This window comes from Bidens hawaiensis, unplaced genomic scaffold (genome assembly GCF_021521415.1).
Source record: "Bidens hawaiensis isolate Kalapana, Puna unplaced genomic scaffold, B.hawaiensis_p1.1 tig00013821_1, whole genome shotgun sequence".
Lineage (NCBI taxonomy): Eukaryota > Viridiplantae > Streptophyta > Magnoliopsida > Asterales > Asteraceae > Bidens > Bidens hawaiensis.
The window spans coordinates 329684-346947 of NW_027492182.1; the positions used below are offsets into that span (position 1 = coordinate 329684).

The 17264-nt window shown below is 35.7% G+C and overlaps 2 protein-coding genes across 2 annotated transcripts; one reads left to right on the plus strand and one right to left on the minus strand.

Moving 5' to 3' along the window:
* Nucleotides 1–867: 867 nt before the first annotated feature.
* Nucleotides 868–1704, plus strand: LOC143545097 (protein PLANT CADMIUM RESISTANCE 10-like). The gene is made up of 3 exons (XM_077037040.1): nt 868–1057; nt 1168–1394; nt 1467–1704. The coding sequence occupies exons 1-3, from the start codon at nt 868–870 to the stop codon at nt 1632–1634; spliced, it is 585 nt and encodes a 194-aa protein (XP_076893155.1). The 3' UTR covers nt 1635–1704.
* Nucleotides 1705–11914: 10210 nt separating this feature from the next.
* Nucleotides 11915–15190, minus strand: LOC143545098 (putative mediator of RNA polymerase II transcription subunit 26b). The gene is made up of 8 exons (XM_077037041.1): nt 14442–15190; nt 14293–14361; nt 14100–14182; nt 13387–13561; nt 13249–13276; nt 12918–13162; nt 12719–12809; nt 11915–12124 (listed from the first exon to the last, which is right to left on the minus strand). The coding sequence occupies exons 1-8, from the start codon at nt 14838–14840 to the stop codon at nt 12006–12008; spliced, it is 1209 nt and encodes a 402-aa protein (XP_076893156.1). The 5' UTR covers nt 14841–15190; the 3' UTR covers nt 11915–12005.
* Between the last annotated feature and the right edge of the window lie 2074 nt (nt 15191–17264).

The window sequence follows — 17264 nt, forward strand, 5'->3', positions numbered from 1 at the left end:
ATTCTACCCCTAGAACAATTTCTCAAACACATAATTCATCTCAATTTGTGTTGCATTACTTCCATTTCTCATTATACCTGACGGACCTCAATTTATATTTCATTAGATAGTCAGATATTCAATAATATTGTTTTACCCTATCAAATTAACTACTTCATCATTCTAGGGTTTTCAAAATTGGGGAAACTCTATTATTGTTATTCTTATTTTATTGTTATTAGTAGTAAAGGGCTATAATCGACCCGAGAAGGTTGAGCTGGGGCTCGAACTTAAGCTGGCTGGCTCGAGCTCGGCTTGTTAACTTTATCAAGATGAAAAATCAAGCTCGTGCTCGGCTCGTTTAGAGCTTGAGCCGAGCTTGTTTACTTTTACTTTAATTTTTATTTATTTATATATATATATATATATATTACTGATATTGATATATAAATGACAAAAACTTGATTTTTTACATCAATTATATAAAATTTATAAACTAGAAAATTTATAACATTATATGTTTTATTTTCTTCTTTTTTTTATTTAATGTTATAAAGCAAGAGTGGCATAATATATGTATTATTTTATATTTTATTTTTTTGTATGCTATTATTATTATATTAAAATATAGGGTTTAATGTAAACGAGCCGAGCCAAGACTGAGCCACGAGCCAAGCCAGCTCGTTTAGATTCAAGCTATTTTCGAGCGAGCCGAGAGTCATGAAACTTTTGAACTGCCTTATTATTGTTTTGGGGTGAGTTCGTTGTTGTTATGCATACAACCTCCAAAATCACATTACTCAATAATACTCTTAGGTTATTACTTAAATAAAATTGTTTATGTTACCGTAATGTAAATGCATTACTACTTTATATGTTCAGATTAAAATGAAAGAACAGAGCGGGTATATACCACCTCCTTACATTCCGATAGGACAGTCGGAACAAGATGAGTCGGATCTTGAGAAACATATGCTTCCAGATCAATTGCCTTCAAAGAAAGAAACTGTTGATGGTGTCGAAGCCCCGGTTCTGTGGTCTTCTGGAATATGTGCTTGTTTTGATGATTTGGAGAGCTGTATGTTAACTAACTAACTAACTAACTTTATTCATTCGTTTTTATGAAATGTTGCTTCTGACTGACTGCCGACATGAAATGAATGAATACTTTAATCTGTGCTTAATTAGGCTTTGTTGGTACGCTATGCCCTTGCTATCTTTTCGGAAAGAATGCTGAGTTTTTAGGATCCAACACTTTCATGGGATCATGTACAACACATTGTATCATATGTGGTCTTGTTAACGCATGTTGCTGTCTGGCATCGGGCGGTCTGCTTCTTGGATTTCCTGGTTGTTTTGCTGCGTGTTATGCGTGTGGTTACCGTAAAGCACTAAGGACAAAGTATAATTTGCAGGTAATTTTATATGTTTGTTTAGTGTTTATAATCATATTAGTGGTTTAAGAGATATTGTTTGATATGTTGCAGGAAGCTCCGTGTGGGGACTTTGTAACACATCTTTGTTGTCATATGTGTGCTGTATGTCAAGAATATAGGGAGATCCGTGAACGGTCTGTGGATATAAACCCGAATGCAAACATGGTAGAGATTACAGCTCCTGAGGTCCAGTCAATGGATTTGGCTGTGCGTAAATGATCCTTGTTTTGCTTGTGTTGAATGATAGATTTTGATTTGACAACAGTGAAATGAAATGTGATACTTTGGTGATAGAATGTTATTTATGGTTCTTTTTTTTCTCTGTTTGAGCCAAGGAGTGCCAGTAATTGGGTGGCCATTGGTGGCAGAGCATGGAAGTGAACAAACAACAAGGCAACATCCAAAAATTACAACAAAAATCTACACCAACCTTGTCAAGAAATACTAATTAAACAATAGCGATTCTTGGTGGTAAGGTAATTGAATGAAAGTTAAGAGGAGGCCAGAACTAATAATTAACATGATGGGATACGGTGGTGGTAAGGTAATTGAATGAAAGATGATGGATGATTTGGAACTTACAGGAACAAAATTTCAAAGTATACCGCCCGTTCTGTAAATAGTCATTGAAAACTTCTGCTTAATAATTGTACATATTATTAACGGGATGAATCATCAATTAAAATAAAAAAATTGTAGGACTTACGCTCGTCCTCTGAATCGAATTCGGGATTGGAATCGTCGACAAACCCGAGCCAGGGTTCATCAGGATTAGGTAATGGCTTTGGCTTTCTTGCAGTAGCATCGTTGGATGGATCAGTAGACATCCTCCCTGTCCTGCGTGTACAGTACAATCAATCAATCAATCAATCATGCCCAGTAAAATCCCACCGACAGCAAAGCTATAAGTAGGGTCTGGGGAGGGTGGGATGTAGGCACACCGTACCTCTATCCAAAGGAATAAAGAGGTGGCTTCCAGAGAGACCCTCGGCTCTAAGAACATGCGTATGAAGCAAAATAAAGGAAAATAAAGCAAAATAAAGGAAATCAAATTTTAACAGTTATATAAAAACTACTACTAATTATAATAATATTAATATTAATATTAATATTATTATATAATATTAATAATAAGATCACAGTTTAACAGCTATATAAAAGCTAATAATAATAATAATAATAATAATAATAATAATAATAATAGTAATAATATATGCAAGGGAAATACCATTATGGTATGTGGACTAAATAAGTTAAGTCTAAGCCCTAAGGTATTCAATTCTCTCTAAAAATCCTTAACTTTAATTCTACTTCTCCACGAATTCCTATCCTCAACCATGTCCTCGGAGAGGTTTAGGTCTATCAAATCATGCCTAATCCTCTCATCCCAAGTCAATTTCGGTCGTCCTCTACCCCTCCTCCCCTCTATAGTAATGTTTTCTACGGATCTAACAGGATTCGTCGTCCTGCGTGTACAGTACGTATAATAATGATATCATCAAACCCTAGCTAATTAATAACTACTTTATTTACTTTTCACAAATATTTATTATACTACTAAAAAAACATCACCACCAAATTGAAACAAGTCAAACAAGAATCAACAAATTAGTATCACCAAACCTGAATATTAATGATATAATCCAAACAACCCTAATCGGATGAGAATAATGAAAGGTGTGGCTGTATATAATGTGGAGCGACTTGGGATAGAAGAAGAAGCCGGGTTTGGCGTGCAAGTAACCCGGCTAATTATTTATGGACAAATATTTTATGAAAAAATCTATTTAAGGTTTAGATGACCCGTTTGTTGTTGGACTGATTCTAATCAGGGCCATCTTCAAGAATTTATATGCCTCGGTCGAACCAAAATAAAAATGCTCGTAGATACTAACGAGTAACGAAATAATATAAGCAAAAAAAAAATTTAGGCCTTATGCAAATGGTTTTTTGTTTGGTTTAAACAATTAGATTATAATTAGAGTAAAACATTAAATATACATATTTGTTTTTTCATATATATTTCTTTCGATACTCTCTAGCACAGAAGCGATATCGAACATCACTTATTGTCATTTCTCAATTGATGATACTTCATTTAGCTACGTTAAGATAAGAAGATCCAAAAAAGGATCAAATAACGGAAGGCAGAAGGTCGATTAGGAAAGGAGCTTTTCAAATCAAAGAATTCGTTCCTCAGCAAAGCCTTCTTTCAGATAAGTTTTTTATAAAAAAAACTCCTTAACTCATTAACTCAAGATCAGTAGGCCTTACTCTACCTTGTTAGTAATAGCGGCCTTAGAGCGTCTACTACTATCAGCTATCTAACTCTCGGGAAAGAGGGGGTTTTGTCGGAATCGGTGTCGTGGTGCTACGAGATGGCGATTTATCGTATAGAAGAATGGATGCGGACCTTTTAATTAAGATGCCATAAGATTGAACCGACCGCTCTAAGAGAAGATAAGTAGTTCTTCTATCGTTCAAGGGCAAGGGGAGAACAGGTAGCGGCTTGCCTAGATCTCGTATTTCCCCCCGTGTAGTCCGTCAAAAAACCAACGATTCTCCTCTCAAAGTAATAGAGAGATCCTTTTCTTTTTCCGGTATGTAGCTCCGCGAAAAGGAGCGCATCATCAGCAGGGCAAAAACGAACATAGGATCATAGCCCGTTTCTTCTTTCTTTTGCTGTTGATCTCACATCGAGAGCAGCCCCTTCGTGTTCAGGATGATCGGATGAGAGATCTTCCTCCGACTATAAATCGGCCAAGCAGGAGGCTACCCTTGACTTACCTTTCCTCTAGAAAAACCCCCTCCCCGGCCGGAGAGCATAAGCTCCAGGATGAGTATGTCTCCTGGATTACCGGATTCATTCTCGTCCTGATCCACCATGAAATTTTTCGAAATAAATATAGGAGAGGGCTCGTAATGATCTTTGAGAAGATCACAAGGTGCTGAAAGGATAAGAGGTCTGTAGGTTTTTTGTGAAAGGGATGCTCTTCTCATGTTATTGCTAAAAGAAAAAGCGAATTCCTTTATTTGATGTTGATTCACCCACAATTCCATTCCTTGTTGAGGGGGGCTAACTGCTTGCCGGCTGGGAGCTGTATGAGCGGTAACGTCCACGTACGGCTCCGTAAGAATGACGGTGGACAGAAATGGCCTTGTTGTACCTCACTCTCATCTTCAATGGGGTCTGCTCTTTCTTTTTTGGGAGAGTATGCCAATATGATCTTAATGAGGTGCGGGGCTTTGCATCTGACATTCTCGTGGGCTCTGCTTCCCTCTTCGGGAGCCTGCGTCCCGGCGTTTTTGCGCAATAAACCCCTCCGGCCGAAGACTAGTGGTAGGTGGTCCCACGAGCTTTCGAAAAAGGGTAGCCTTGTGTGTAAGCACAGCAATGAACCGCGGCGAACCCCAACGACCTATCTAAGATTAGTTGGATATATATATATATATATATATACACACCCCGAAAATTAAGTGCCCCGGCCGGTCGCCACTTTGCCCTATGCCCCAGCGGCCCTGATTCTAATCTTTCCGTTATTGTATGTCGATGTGTTTAATATATGTATTTAGTGAGAGTTCATGTCATGATGCACGCTGTCTAGCAAAGAGTCAAAGTTATGGTTACTTTGATTAGAATTGTGGTGTAAAAATTCATTTCGCTTTAATATGTGTCAGTTTGAAATCTTTCAAGCTTAAAATTAAAAAAGTTTCATGCAGTTAGTTCAATATACTTCATTATAAGTAATTTAAAACCTGGCATTTCATTTAAAGTTATTATTTTTATTCGTAACATTAGACCTGAATAAAACATGTTGCATACCTTTTCACCTTGCTCCTTAACCACACCCAACATGGTTACTGATTCATATAATGGTTTAACCATTTATGTACCAATACCGTTGGGGTTTAATTGGTAAAGGTATAGGTTTTATCGACCTAGAAGAAGGCATACTACATACTATAGGTATAGGTTGGGGTGGTGGTTTGGGTTTAATTGGTGAAGATATGGGTTTTATAGATGGAAATCATAATAAAAAAATTATAAATATTAAATCCATGTGTAGATATAAAAAATCGATTAAAATACAATTATCCAAAATTTCCCCTATAAATCTAACCCTATCAAACCAACAAATGATACGGAGACCACATTTTTTTCAATGGACTGATGATGACAAGGTCAGTTTGGTAGAGGCTTGGATTTAGGTGAAGAACCACAACAACATACACTTAGAAACCCTATTTTGGTATACAGTTCTTGCCGCTTATGGTGCACCCCTTTATGGTATACCTGGTCGTACCCCATATGAACTTTGTGCAACGTGGAGGAATTTGAAAACTAAAGTTAGTAAATTCAACCAATTCTACGTGGTTGCACGTACGAAGCTGCCCAAAGCAGGAGCACTAATAGAGCACATCTTCATCACCAAAAGCAGTTTATGAACAATGGTTTTAAACACATCACCGCATGGTCATTTCTTAGACATGGCTCCACGTATGCGGCAGCTACTGATGCTCTGGTTGAAGATCACGACTCCGATGCTGATGGTTTAGGTGTGTAGGAGTAATGGGGAATTTATGTGTTAATGCATGTATTATGGCTTTAATGTATGTTTTATGGTTTCTTATTAATTTAGGGATTTAATGTATGTTTTATAGTTTGGTCTGAATGACGCCTCTTTTTTATTAATCAACTTTTAAGTTTTGATTGTAAAAATACCGATTTTCATGCTTGTTCATAATCTTGAGTTAATTAAAAAAAAGTTAACACTTTGGCATTACTAACAAGATTTTTTTAAAAATAACCCCCCCCCCCCCCCCTCTCTCCCCGCTTCTAAATCATAAATTCATCACATATATTATCAGTATATATTAATATATGTGTGACCGATCTAAACGCAAGGCCAATTTGAAGCACTGTGAGCTTGAAACCATTATGATTTAGCTTAATATCATAATATGATTTTATATGGTTCTTGGACGGAACTGGACTGGACTGAAACCAAAGGCCCATACAAAAAATAGTAAAAGCCCAAATAAGCTTTTTCAATAATAATAAATCAGTTGTTGTATTTTTTTTTGAACGACCAATAAAGAAAATATATATAACTCAAGAAAGCAACATACAACCCGACTAGCAAAATACTAGTCACACCAAAAGAAAAATCGCCACCAACCTATTACAAACAGTGGCCTTGCCACCCAAAAACAAAACCACCAAAAAACCAAGCTATACAAAAACACTTACATATCAAGAGCGTTCCATCTATCCCATGATAAGCTCGAGTCTTTTGATCTGCTACGAACCCACAAGAGACCCAAAGATTTAATCTCATGACCAATCACACTATGCATCCGAGCAGGCTAGAACTCAAAAACCAACGCATTCCTCGTTTTCCAAATACTCCAGATTGTAATAAGACAAATACTCCATTTGTTGTATCGCATCCGTCTTGTCTTTTTTTTTTTACACAAATGTTACTTTTTATTTGTTTTCTTTTCCGAGATTCTGAAAGTGGCTATAGATTTTGACTTTGTTTTCAAATGTATTACTTCCCAGCTATTTATCATCTTAATTACCCTTGGTCTAGTGGAATGGAGTCTCCTCTCGCATGACGGATTTAAATCCTTACACGTGCAAAGTATATGCGAAATTTAGGTGCTCAAAAATTTTTTGTTAAAAAAATATTTATATATACAATCAAAACTTATCGGCTCATAAGAATCAAAAACTTTGTTTTTAGTAGGATTAGGTTTGCTATCCAAAAAGGGGTTGCGGCGCAGCTTGTTGCTCGCTTACCTGCCACTTCATTGTAAATCGTTTGGTTGGTTTTATCATATGAGATTAAACATACATTTGCAATTCCAAAAAAAAAAAAATATACAATCTTTATTTGGCATTTAAATCCTAGTAAGTAGTAGTGTCCGCGCCCTATAACGGTTTCTAGTTTTGTTGTAGGCAATGAGGCGAACTGTTAAAGTTTTACATGCATATAGTGTCCTGTTACATATTTGCTAACTAACAAAAAGGTTATCCCTGACGTGTATATTTCAATGTGAGGAAATATTTTGTGATAATAAAATGTGGCATGCCTTAGGTTGTGGTTGTTATCCTGCCCCTTGCCTTTAGAAAAATGTTCACCTTGACCCTTGCCTTTTCTGCATACGGATGACGTTTAGTGTTAGTTTATAGTTAATAATGATAAACACATTATATTAGCGGGTGCAATATGGTCATTTACACTCAGTGTAAAAACCTTTTTGAGATAGTGCACACGTAACAACATAAATGCAGATGCTAAACAGTCTGCTTTCAAGGTAACGCTCAACATTTATGGAAGCCCGGTCACATCGTGGATTTACTTTGGGATGAGCTTTGGGTTTTTGGGTTGTACTTTCCATATTTAATGATCATGCCATAGGAGTTTATTCCCAGCATTGCTGCCATTGCCTCATCTAAAAATACTATGTTTATAAGGCAACTTGTTATGGTGACGTTGGCGTAGTACGTGCTGTGTGTAAATTTAATTTCAAGAAGGACGATGCATAATTCTTATGTAATTTTATAAGGCAACTTGTTACCCCTATTACGACTTGTTCAACTTTTTTATTACAATGCGTCAACTTAGCTATTTGGCTCGTTTAGGTAAACGTGTTACAAACATAGTAATTGAAAATATCGGATAGAGATTTAAGATTGAACGTATGCACTTTTGTTTAAATATATTATCCTTAGTGGCTGCTAGCTAGAGCATTATAACATATCCTCCACCAAAGAGTATTGCTCTTGCGTATGACATTAATGTTTCACAAGATGTTCGAATTCATGTACAATAAAGATTTTATAAGTAGTTTAAACCAATAAAATAAATAAAAGGAGTTTACTAATTAAAGCTATAATGGGTATAAACGTGTGCTTTCTTATACATGCATCAATACTAAATATTAATAGTTTAATACTAATATAATACTGAACGTGCCAATAGTTGGATAAAATAGAGAGATAATTTTGTGATACTCGAGACAGATGATTTTAAAAGTTTGATTTCTTTTTATATTGGGCACTGAATTTTTTAATGCTTAACGTCTTATACATAAAACTATAACACATAATATTAAAATGTGACAAATTGAAGCATGGTTAAAAACACATTGTGACCTTAAACCATGGTTACATGTAAATAAAAGCAAATCGTGATCTTAAACTATGGATTGCACTAAAAGACAACTTTTCTCTTTAGTGTAATCTATAGTTTGAGACATCAGTTTGCTTTTATTTACACCTAACCGTGGTTTGAGACCATGGTTTCTTTAAAAAAAATTTCATTCTGTTTCAGGCTCTAGTTTGTTTGTTTCAGATGACTAGATCCGCTTATCTCTGGATATTTGACTAGAACAACAGAAACCGTGGTTTGAGACCACGGTTACACTAAAGTGAAAGGCTCCAAAAAAAACTATACCATTTTTGGAAGGTTATTTGTAAAACACAAGTCCTAAAAAAAATTTAACATTTTGGGTTAGAGTTGGCATAGGGAAACCATAATGATGACAAATTCAATAAAAGAGTTTTTTTCTTAACTCTAATGTATCACCCTATCACACTTTATCCATTCAATTCATATTAAGACCCTAAACCACTTTGTACTTCAAAAAAGCCCATGGATGCATCAAGGAATATTCCATTAACCCCTAAGTTTACACATGGTCACTTAGTTTCTTTAATTTCACACTTTAAGGCTAAGGGTAGTGGGGCTTGATCCAAGCCCAAGTGATTCAATATATTTACGACACGTAGGCGGTGACGTGGCATATGATCAAGCCCCAGGATCAAGCCCTAGAGGGTGTAGTGGTCCAGGTGATCCGGGGCTTGATTGAATTTTTTTTATTCTTTTTAAATAATTTAAAACATTACATTAATAATAATATAAAACATTACATTAATAATAATTTAAAATATTACTAGTCTAATACAAGATTATCGGGTCTTCTATCCCACAAATGCTCAACCAACTCATGCCGAAGGTTGTCGTGTATCTCACGGCTCTTGATGATATTTAAGTTGTCGAGTCGTTGTTCATTAGTGATCGTCGATTCTTGTCTTGGAATATCACCTTGGTAGTTTTGACAAATAGCGTGACCCTCGTCTTCTAGTATCATGTTATGTAGGATTACACACGTGTAGACGACTTCCGTTATCTTCTCCCTTGTCCAAAATTTTATTGGATTCGCCAATATTGCCCATTTTTTCTTTAAGACTCCAAACGCCCTTTCAATATTTTTTCTGGCCGATTCTTGTCTCTTCGTGAAGTATTTTCGTTTGTCAGAAAGTGGAGATGCATAAACTTGAACTAGTGTCCCCCATTCGCTGTAAATACCATCAACGAGGTAGTACCCGTACTTGAAGTATTCTCCATTTACAAAAAAAGCCTGAGGGGGTTCAACCCCGTCGATAAGGTCATCGAATATCGGTGGTTGATCGATAACATTGAGGTCATTATTTGACCCGGCAACCCCAAAAACGCATGCCAAAACCAAAGATCCTGTGACGCCACCGCCTCAAGTATAATAGTAGGGCCGGGGTGATCACCTCGGTGGAATTGACCTCGCCAAACAGTAGGACACATAGCCCAACCAACATGCATACAATCGAGGCTACCGAGCATCCCGGGGAAACCATGCCTTTCACCGTGCACCTCGTATATGCATTGGATATCATACATTGTTGGTTTACGTAAGTATCTCCGCTTGTATAGCGATATGACCCCTAAATATAATTATTTAAAATTATATAAATAAATGTAAATAATAAAATTTTAAATAAAACTATATACCTTTACAAAAGTGGTTAAGCGAATCGCGTACGGTCTTTTTAGCCATTTGTAGATACTCGTCCAACATGTCCGAGCCAACACCATACGCTAGTTACCGAAGAGCGGCGGTAATTTTTTGAGTAGGCGTGAACCCGGGATGACCTCTAGCGTCATCCCTTTGTTGAAAATACTCAAAGTGCTCCGGCAAGTCATTTGCTAGACGCATGAATAATCGTCTAGTCATTCGAAAACGAGTTTTAAAACTTTCCTCACCATATGCGAGATCGGGGCTAAAATAGTGACGTATCAAAGTTTCATTAGCAGCCTTTCGATCACGAAGACGTGGTTGCCAGAATAATGGGGCTCGAGGGCGTGTTTGATCGATCAAAAAATTTATCGTCGTTTGAACCGCTTGACAAATGAGTTTGTCTTCTTCGGAAGATGAAGACGATGCCATTTATAAAAATGGAGAGAAATATAGTTTTGGTAGAGGGAAAGTATGGTTTTTTAAGAGAATAAAAGAGAATGGGGTGAGTTTTAATTAAAATGGAGTATGGGGTGAGTTTTAATTAAAATGGAGTATGTGAATTGGTATTTATATATAGGTTAAACAAAAAAAAGAAAAACTTTTTTTTTAAAAACCACCAACGGGTATATTTCCCACGCGGACGGGCTCGCGCCGGCCAACCGCGCCCCCATCCGCGCCAAGGTGGTAGCGGTGTTCGCGAGCCAGGTGGCCGCGCCCCCCATCCGCGCCCCACTATCCTTAGCCTAATAAGAAGAATTCTAGTCTCATCTTCTTCCTTGTTAGCTTCCTCTCCAAGCAAACAAATTTAAAATTTCTCTTTTGATTTCTAAGTTTGACCTAACTTCCTCTTTTGACCAGAATTTAACTAAGTCTACCCAAATGACTGAAAATACCCTCCAACTTTCCTTTTTTATCCACCAACGAATCTTCTAAATGGGCTACTAGCTAAATTCATCACATCGGGATCCACTTCTCTTTCAAACGGGAAAACCCTAACCTAAGGCCAACGCCCGTGAACACTCGTCCGAAGGCACGACTGTGCAGTGAGATGAAACCCGTTCAGTTCAAGGATCCAACCAGTGAAAGTCACCCACTCGCCTAGTCTTCCATCATCACCCTGGTGTCTCTGAAACTAAATGCTGAGGGCAGGAATCAAACTCAGTTCACATGAAACACCGAGTCTCTCCAACTTTCTAAGTGTGTTATAGGTAGTTAAACCCTTCATTAACACATGAATTGGTCTTAAACCTTAAAACATTATTACACATTTAAGCGATGCAAACAAAACCCTTCATGTAACTTAAAACATCTTAAATTAAAATTACCTGATAAAATAATAATCAGGGTAGATGCACTTATGTTAAAAGTTAAAACTATTATAGTTCTAACTACTATAAAAATAAACATATGTCATATGTTAAGCTTCTCATAAAATAAATAACCAAAAAAAAATATGAAAACTAAGTTGACTTCACTCAACTTGCAAGATGTTTCCATGTACCAAAAGAGAGGATGTCACAGAATCACATGTTCATGTGCAAGTTATATAAAAAAAAAAGTAAAAAACCAAACATTTTGGTTGACTAATAATTAAGGCCAGTTTCTACCAACTAAACTCTGGCTCTTCAAAGTTGAATTTACCCATAAAAAGTCTCAATCTTATTATGTTTGTTTGCACTTGAAGAATCTAAACAAAACTTCATCACCATTATCTACCAGCCTTTATTTCTTGACACCGTTATGTTGATCTCAACGATGTCTGTTGTGGTTGCTCCCGGGCCTGCCATTATGCTGATTTCTTACAGGAGCGCCCTTGGGCTTTGGCAGATCATGCAGCTCCATTACTTGTATTGTCCTTTGTTTCTTTGCTGTTCAAAACAAACACCGCCATCAACGACATGCTAATCTAATAAGTAATTTTTAGAGGTCGCTAACTTGCGAGTCGGGTTGCGTGAGTAAGAAGTCAAAACAGATACTTTTTTGTGAAAGTCGAATTGGGTTGGGCCTAGGTTTAAAAACGGGTCGTGTTTGGGTTGACCGGTTTAGTTAAACAGGTCGACCTACTAACCCGTTTGACACAGCTTTTTACAACCCAATTAACAAGTTTACAACTTGAATATTACCCACCAGCCCGTCAACCTGTTTGACACATTTAGATAAACGGGTTAAACAGGTCGTGTTGGGCTACACGATTTTAAGTGTGTGCAAGTTAAGGTTTTGATGTTATTGACACGAATAAAAATATGGGTCGTGTTCGGGTTAAACATTTCAACCTGCAACACGATTGACACTCCTAGATGAGCCAAACACTCTATTATCCATATGGTTACAGAAATAACCTAACTTTCTATATTAAAGCGATTACTTTCTAGCGTTACAATTTTGAGTAAAATCCACACATTTATAGGCATATGGGCCGAATCCACACATTAATCATATTATTCAAAGAAAGAAACACAAACCGTTTTCCGCTTGTTGATAACGTTCCTGAAGCTTCCTTTTTGCTGCTTCAAATTTGTCTTGACCCATTGCCTCCCCTAACACCCTTTGTTTCTGTTAATCAAATTTAAAACAATTATCGTCAGATTAATAATAATAATCTACATAATAAAGAAAGGATTTTTATTCTATTTTTAATTGTTTTCTTAAGTCAGAACTCACAATTTGTTGTGGCGGTCTCTTTGGAACATTTTGCAACTTTCTTTCCACGTTGGGTTTGATCCGTTGACCCGATCCAGACTCAGGAACCGTAGGCTTGATTGGTTTCACAATGGTTGGTTGTTTCTTCTTCATCAAACCAGAATCAGGCTCGGTTTTACGAACCGTATTTGTGACATTTGATGGTTTTTGCTGTTTCAGTTTTGGCGGGCTTTGGTTCTTGTTGAATCCCCCACTGTTTCCCGGATCTGAAACAATGGAAAACATGGAGAATTCAATAACAAACCGAATAGCAAAAACTTAACAAATGTCGGTTTAAATAAATTCAACTTACTTCCATACTCATCCATTCCATCAAATAACTTCATACGCCAACGGTCAAAAAACAAGCATTATTAATAATTAGTCAACAAAAAGACAAAAGAAAGGTTCTTAACCAAATTAAAAAAAAAACAAGATTAGAGTTTTATACCTCGGATAGTTCCAAAGACCCGTGAGGGTATAAGAAAGTCAAATCATCTAAAGGCGGAGATGGAAGGCCTTCTTCTTCATCAAGAACGGACGGATTTATTGAGTCGGATGTAGCTTCAGAAACTATTGTTTTCTCAGCAGCCGCCACATATTCATCCACCAAAACCTTCCAACATCTGCATGTTTTTTTATCATTTATTAGATATACGTTATAACAAGAAAGGTAAAAAATAACTTTTGCAAGCATATAAATGTGAACTTTAGGTGGAAGGGCGTTTAGATATGCATTTTGAAAGTGGTTGTATTGTATGACATTCAATTATCCGAATCAGATAACCAACCCTAAACCCTAATAGAACAGATTTGACCGTTAGTGTTTGGATTTTATTACGCCTTTTGAACTTGTAATGATTAGATGATCAGATATGTGAGTTATTGTGAAGAAATTGCTAAATGAGGGTAAAAGTCTTTAAAATTTTGTATAAAAACGCGCGCTTTACTCTTATAGTCCCGTTAATAATAAGCAAAAAGTAGAAATATTGCGACTTCAAGTCACATTAATCAACAAGTTAGTTACGATGAGCATCTATACTCTAAAAGATCATATAACATGCACATAATCCATGTGAACTAATTACAACTATTTTATTCCTTCATGAAAGGAATTAAGTCACATTAATATTATTTCAAAGCTAAAGTAAGAGAAATCCATACCCGATGAGTGTCTTTACAATGCTTCTAACGTCCTTCAACACATGCTTGCGAATATTATTAACAGATTTTCCAATCTCAGTTGCCTGAAGTATAATTAGCATCCATGACAACAACAACAAACAACACAAAATTAACTAGCCAACTTCAAAAAGATTAAAGCTCGGTTAAGTTATAGTCATATTTATCTCCAAACCTTGAGAGTTTCCACTGATAAATCCATCAACTGAAGCTTCCTCAACGAGTTGTACAACACCGTTTCAGACTGAAAACAACAAACATTTAATCAAACATTGTTCAACTAAATTAACAAAAGTAAAAAAAAAAAAAAAACAAGAAAAAAACCTCATCTTGATAGTTGTCAACAATCTCTTTAATCCTCATAACCTCACCAAACACAAGGGACTCCTCTTCCATTGCATCGGTCAACGCCTCGGCAACTTCATAATTGTAATCACTAACTTGATGCTTACCAACAACATTAACCTCCTTTTTATCATCACCATCACCATCTTGGTGTTCATCAACTACAGGAACACCCAATTCAACCTTATCACACCCAAAACACTTGATCAACTTACAACTAAACAAAGTTTGAGCAATCCCATCTCTCTTAACTCCAAACTCTTTCGGGTAATCAGCAGCAGCAATAACAATAGCTTTTTCAATTGTTTCAAATATATCCCCTTTAGAGTTCTTAAAATACTCCCTCCAATAACCCATAGCAGATTTAGAAGCTGCCATTGTAATTATAATTAACCACCAAACTCAAATCAGAATCCAAAAAGATCGAAAACCCACTTCTTATTTCGATCTTTGAACTCGACCCAGTAATCAAAATCCAAACTTTAACCCGATTCGACAGCACCCACAACCGAAAACCCTAAATTGATGAACAAATTAGGGTATAACAGAAGAATGCGATAACAATCGAATCGAACAAACTTACAATTGACGTTAATTGATTGCTCAGTTACGTCTACAATCAGTCCGATTGCAGAACTGATAACGAAACCGATCGAATTATATCAGCAAGTTGTCAGATTTATGCAAAAATGCAGAAAATCGATGAATTTGTATGAAAAATATAAAAAAAAATTAAGTGATGTTTAGCGTTATAATTATGGTGTAAAACGGAAATCTTGAATAACCCAGATGGGGGTTTATGCAAGAACCGATAAGAAGATCGAAATCGATGATGAAGAAAAGATTATTGGTTGTTGTTATGATTATTTGGTTGAAGAAGAATAAAATATATTTTGGTAGCCTTTGTTTGTGGTGTGTTGAATGTTCAATTGAGGGGGGCTGTAAATGAGAGAGTATTATTATTATTATTATTATTATTATTATTATTATTATTATTATTATTATTATTCGATTTGGGCAGGTGAGACAAAACAACGCAAAGTAGTGAAAAGTGGTATCTGTTGAAGAAACATTTTTACCCTAAGGTTTCATCTGGTTCCTCGTACTTTGGTTTTTTTGTTTCTTTTAAGAAAACAATTCTAACTTTTTTGTTGAATGTAGGCAACTCTTTGACCTAAAGGTATCTATCTTGGATGTGTATCAAATGGGAGTTTTGATTTTGGATAACAAGTGAGAATGATTAGTATGATCTTGTTTATCTGGTTTAATTAAACATCTTTAGCTTATCAGTCTATTAAAAGCGAGTAAATTTTATAAGGCAGTTTGTTAACATTGTTTATGACTTGTTTAACTTACGTACTATAACTCGTCAACTTATTTAAATGGTTTTGGTAAATACGTTACACGGGTAGTGTTGAGTTACGCGATTTTAAGTATGTACGAATGAACGGTGGGCTAATTCAGCATGTCAAGCCGATATGATTTGCACCCATAATTTCAAGTGATTTAGTGTTTAAGTCTTGTCTAATATCTAAATTTAGACTGCATAAGTTCATTATTCAATAAAAGATAATTTTTGTAATATTGATTTTATTTTGTGTTTTTACTTCTTAGACTATCTGTAATGCAAGGTTCATGACCCCATATGAGAGTAATGAATAAAGATACCAATAACCACCCGTTGTGTGTGGTTTGAGTTTAAAGTCTGTGGGCGAGGTGTTTTTAAAAACCGTTCAAGGTTTGGTCATTAGTTGTTTTTTTTTTACCATGGAAATGTGATGTGGTTTATCAAATGATGTGAGGTATTTATGAAAAGTTTGTAAGGAGATTTTTGGGTATTGTTGATGTATATTCGCATTTCCAACCAAATATTCATCCACGTCTTCATCTTTAAAATGTGGGTGTTTGGTTCGCAAAATGTATTTTAAATGAATTGAAATTTGAATGGAATCCTTTGAAAATTCATATTGTGGTTTGGTTTGTAATATTGTTGAAGGAATTATAATGTTTAAAAAAGAAAATGATGCAATTAACCTTATTAGTATAACCAGTGATTCAACCCACATCAAGTTCATATCGATGTAAAAAGTGTAAACTCTAATCCGTCCAACATTTGTTTTTCATCAGTTGACGCTACTTCCAATCAATTTCTTACAATTGACTAATTCCAATCAAGTTCGTGTGTTACAAATTTCAATCGATTTAAAGTTTATTGGATCGTTGTTCGTCTATTCCTTGTGTCTGCAGTTTTTTTTTTTTCTGAATCACGCATGATTTCAAGTTTTTTTGACTTGCTAGTTCATTTGTTCAAATCGTTTGTTTCCGATTTGAAGTTCTTTATATCATTGTTCCAAATTCCAATTGAGGTTTTAAAAAAGAGTAAAGAAAAAATTACTTATAATAATAAGAATATAAAAATACAATAATATTTTTTGCATGCAAGACCATTGGACCCCACCATATCCAGAAACCTAAAACCCGGCTCGACCGTATTGGCCTCCCTCTTTAGTTATGGCCCACCCACAACCCAAACCAATCTATCTATCTTCACTTGACACGTCATACGAAGCCAATTAAATCATGCTTATGGTCTGAAAAAATTCCCCTTTTTACAACTATTTCATTTCATATAAACCAAATTACTAAAAATGGCATTTAATACAAATAAAATATACAAGTTTAAATAAAATAATTCACACACTTTTTACAATTATTTTACAACAGTGAGATTTGAACCTTCAACCCCTTAGAAATACAAACCTTATTTAACTGTTTGGTATCGTACTATCGCTAAGCCAAAGG

Bases quoted from the DNA above. Each gene is read 5' to 3' on its own strand.
- LOC143545097 (XM_077037040.1), top strand. From the start codon at position 868: ATGAAAGAACAGAGCGGGTATATACCACCTCCTTACATTCCGATAGGA. The intron at 1,058-1,167 runs GTATGTTAACTA...GTGCTTAATTAG, and splicing joins TTTTGATGATTTGGAGAGCT to GCTTTGTTGGTACGCTATGC. The intron at 1,395-1,466 runs GTAATTTTATAT...GATATGTTGCAG, and splicing joins GGACAAAGTATAATTTGCAG to GAAGCTCCGTGTGGGGACTT.
- LOC143545098 (XM_077037041.1), bottom strand. From the start codon at position 14,840: ATGGCAGCTTCTAAATCTGCTATGGGTTATTGGAGGGAGTATTTTAAG. The intron at 14,362-14,441 runs GTTTTTTTCTTG...TGTTGTTTTCAG, and splicing joins TTGACAACTATCAAGATGAG to TCTGAAACGGTGTTGTACAA. The intron at 12,125-12,718 runs GTTTGTGTTTCT...TGTTTTGAACAG, and splicing joins TTATCAACAAGCGGAAAACG to CAAAGAAACAAAGGACAATA.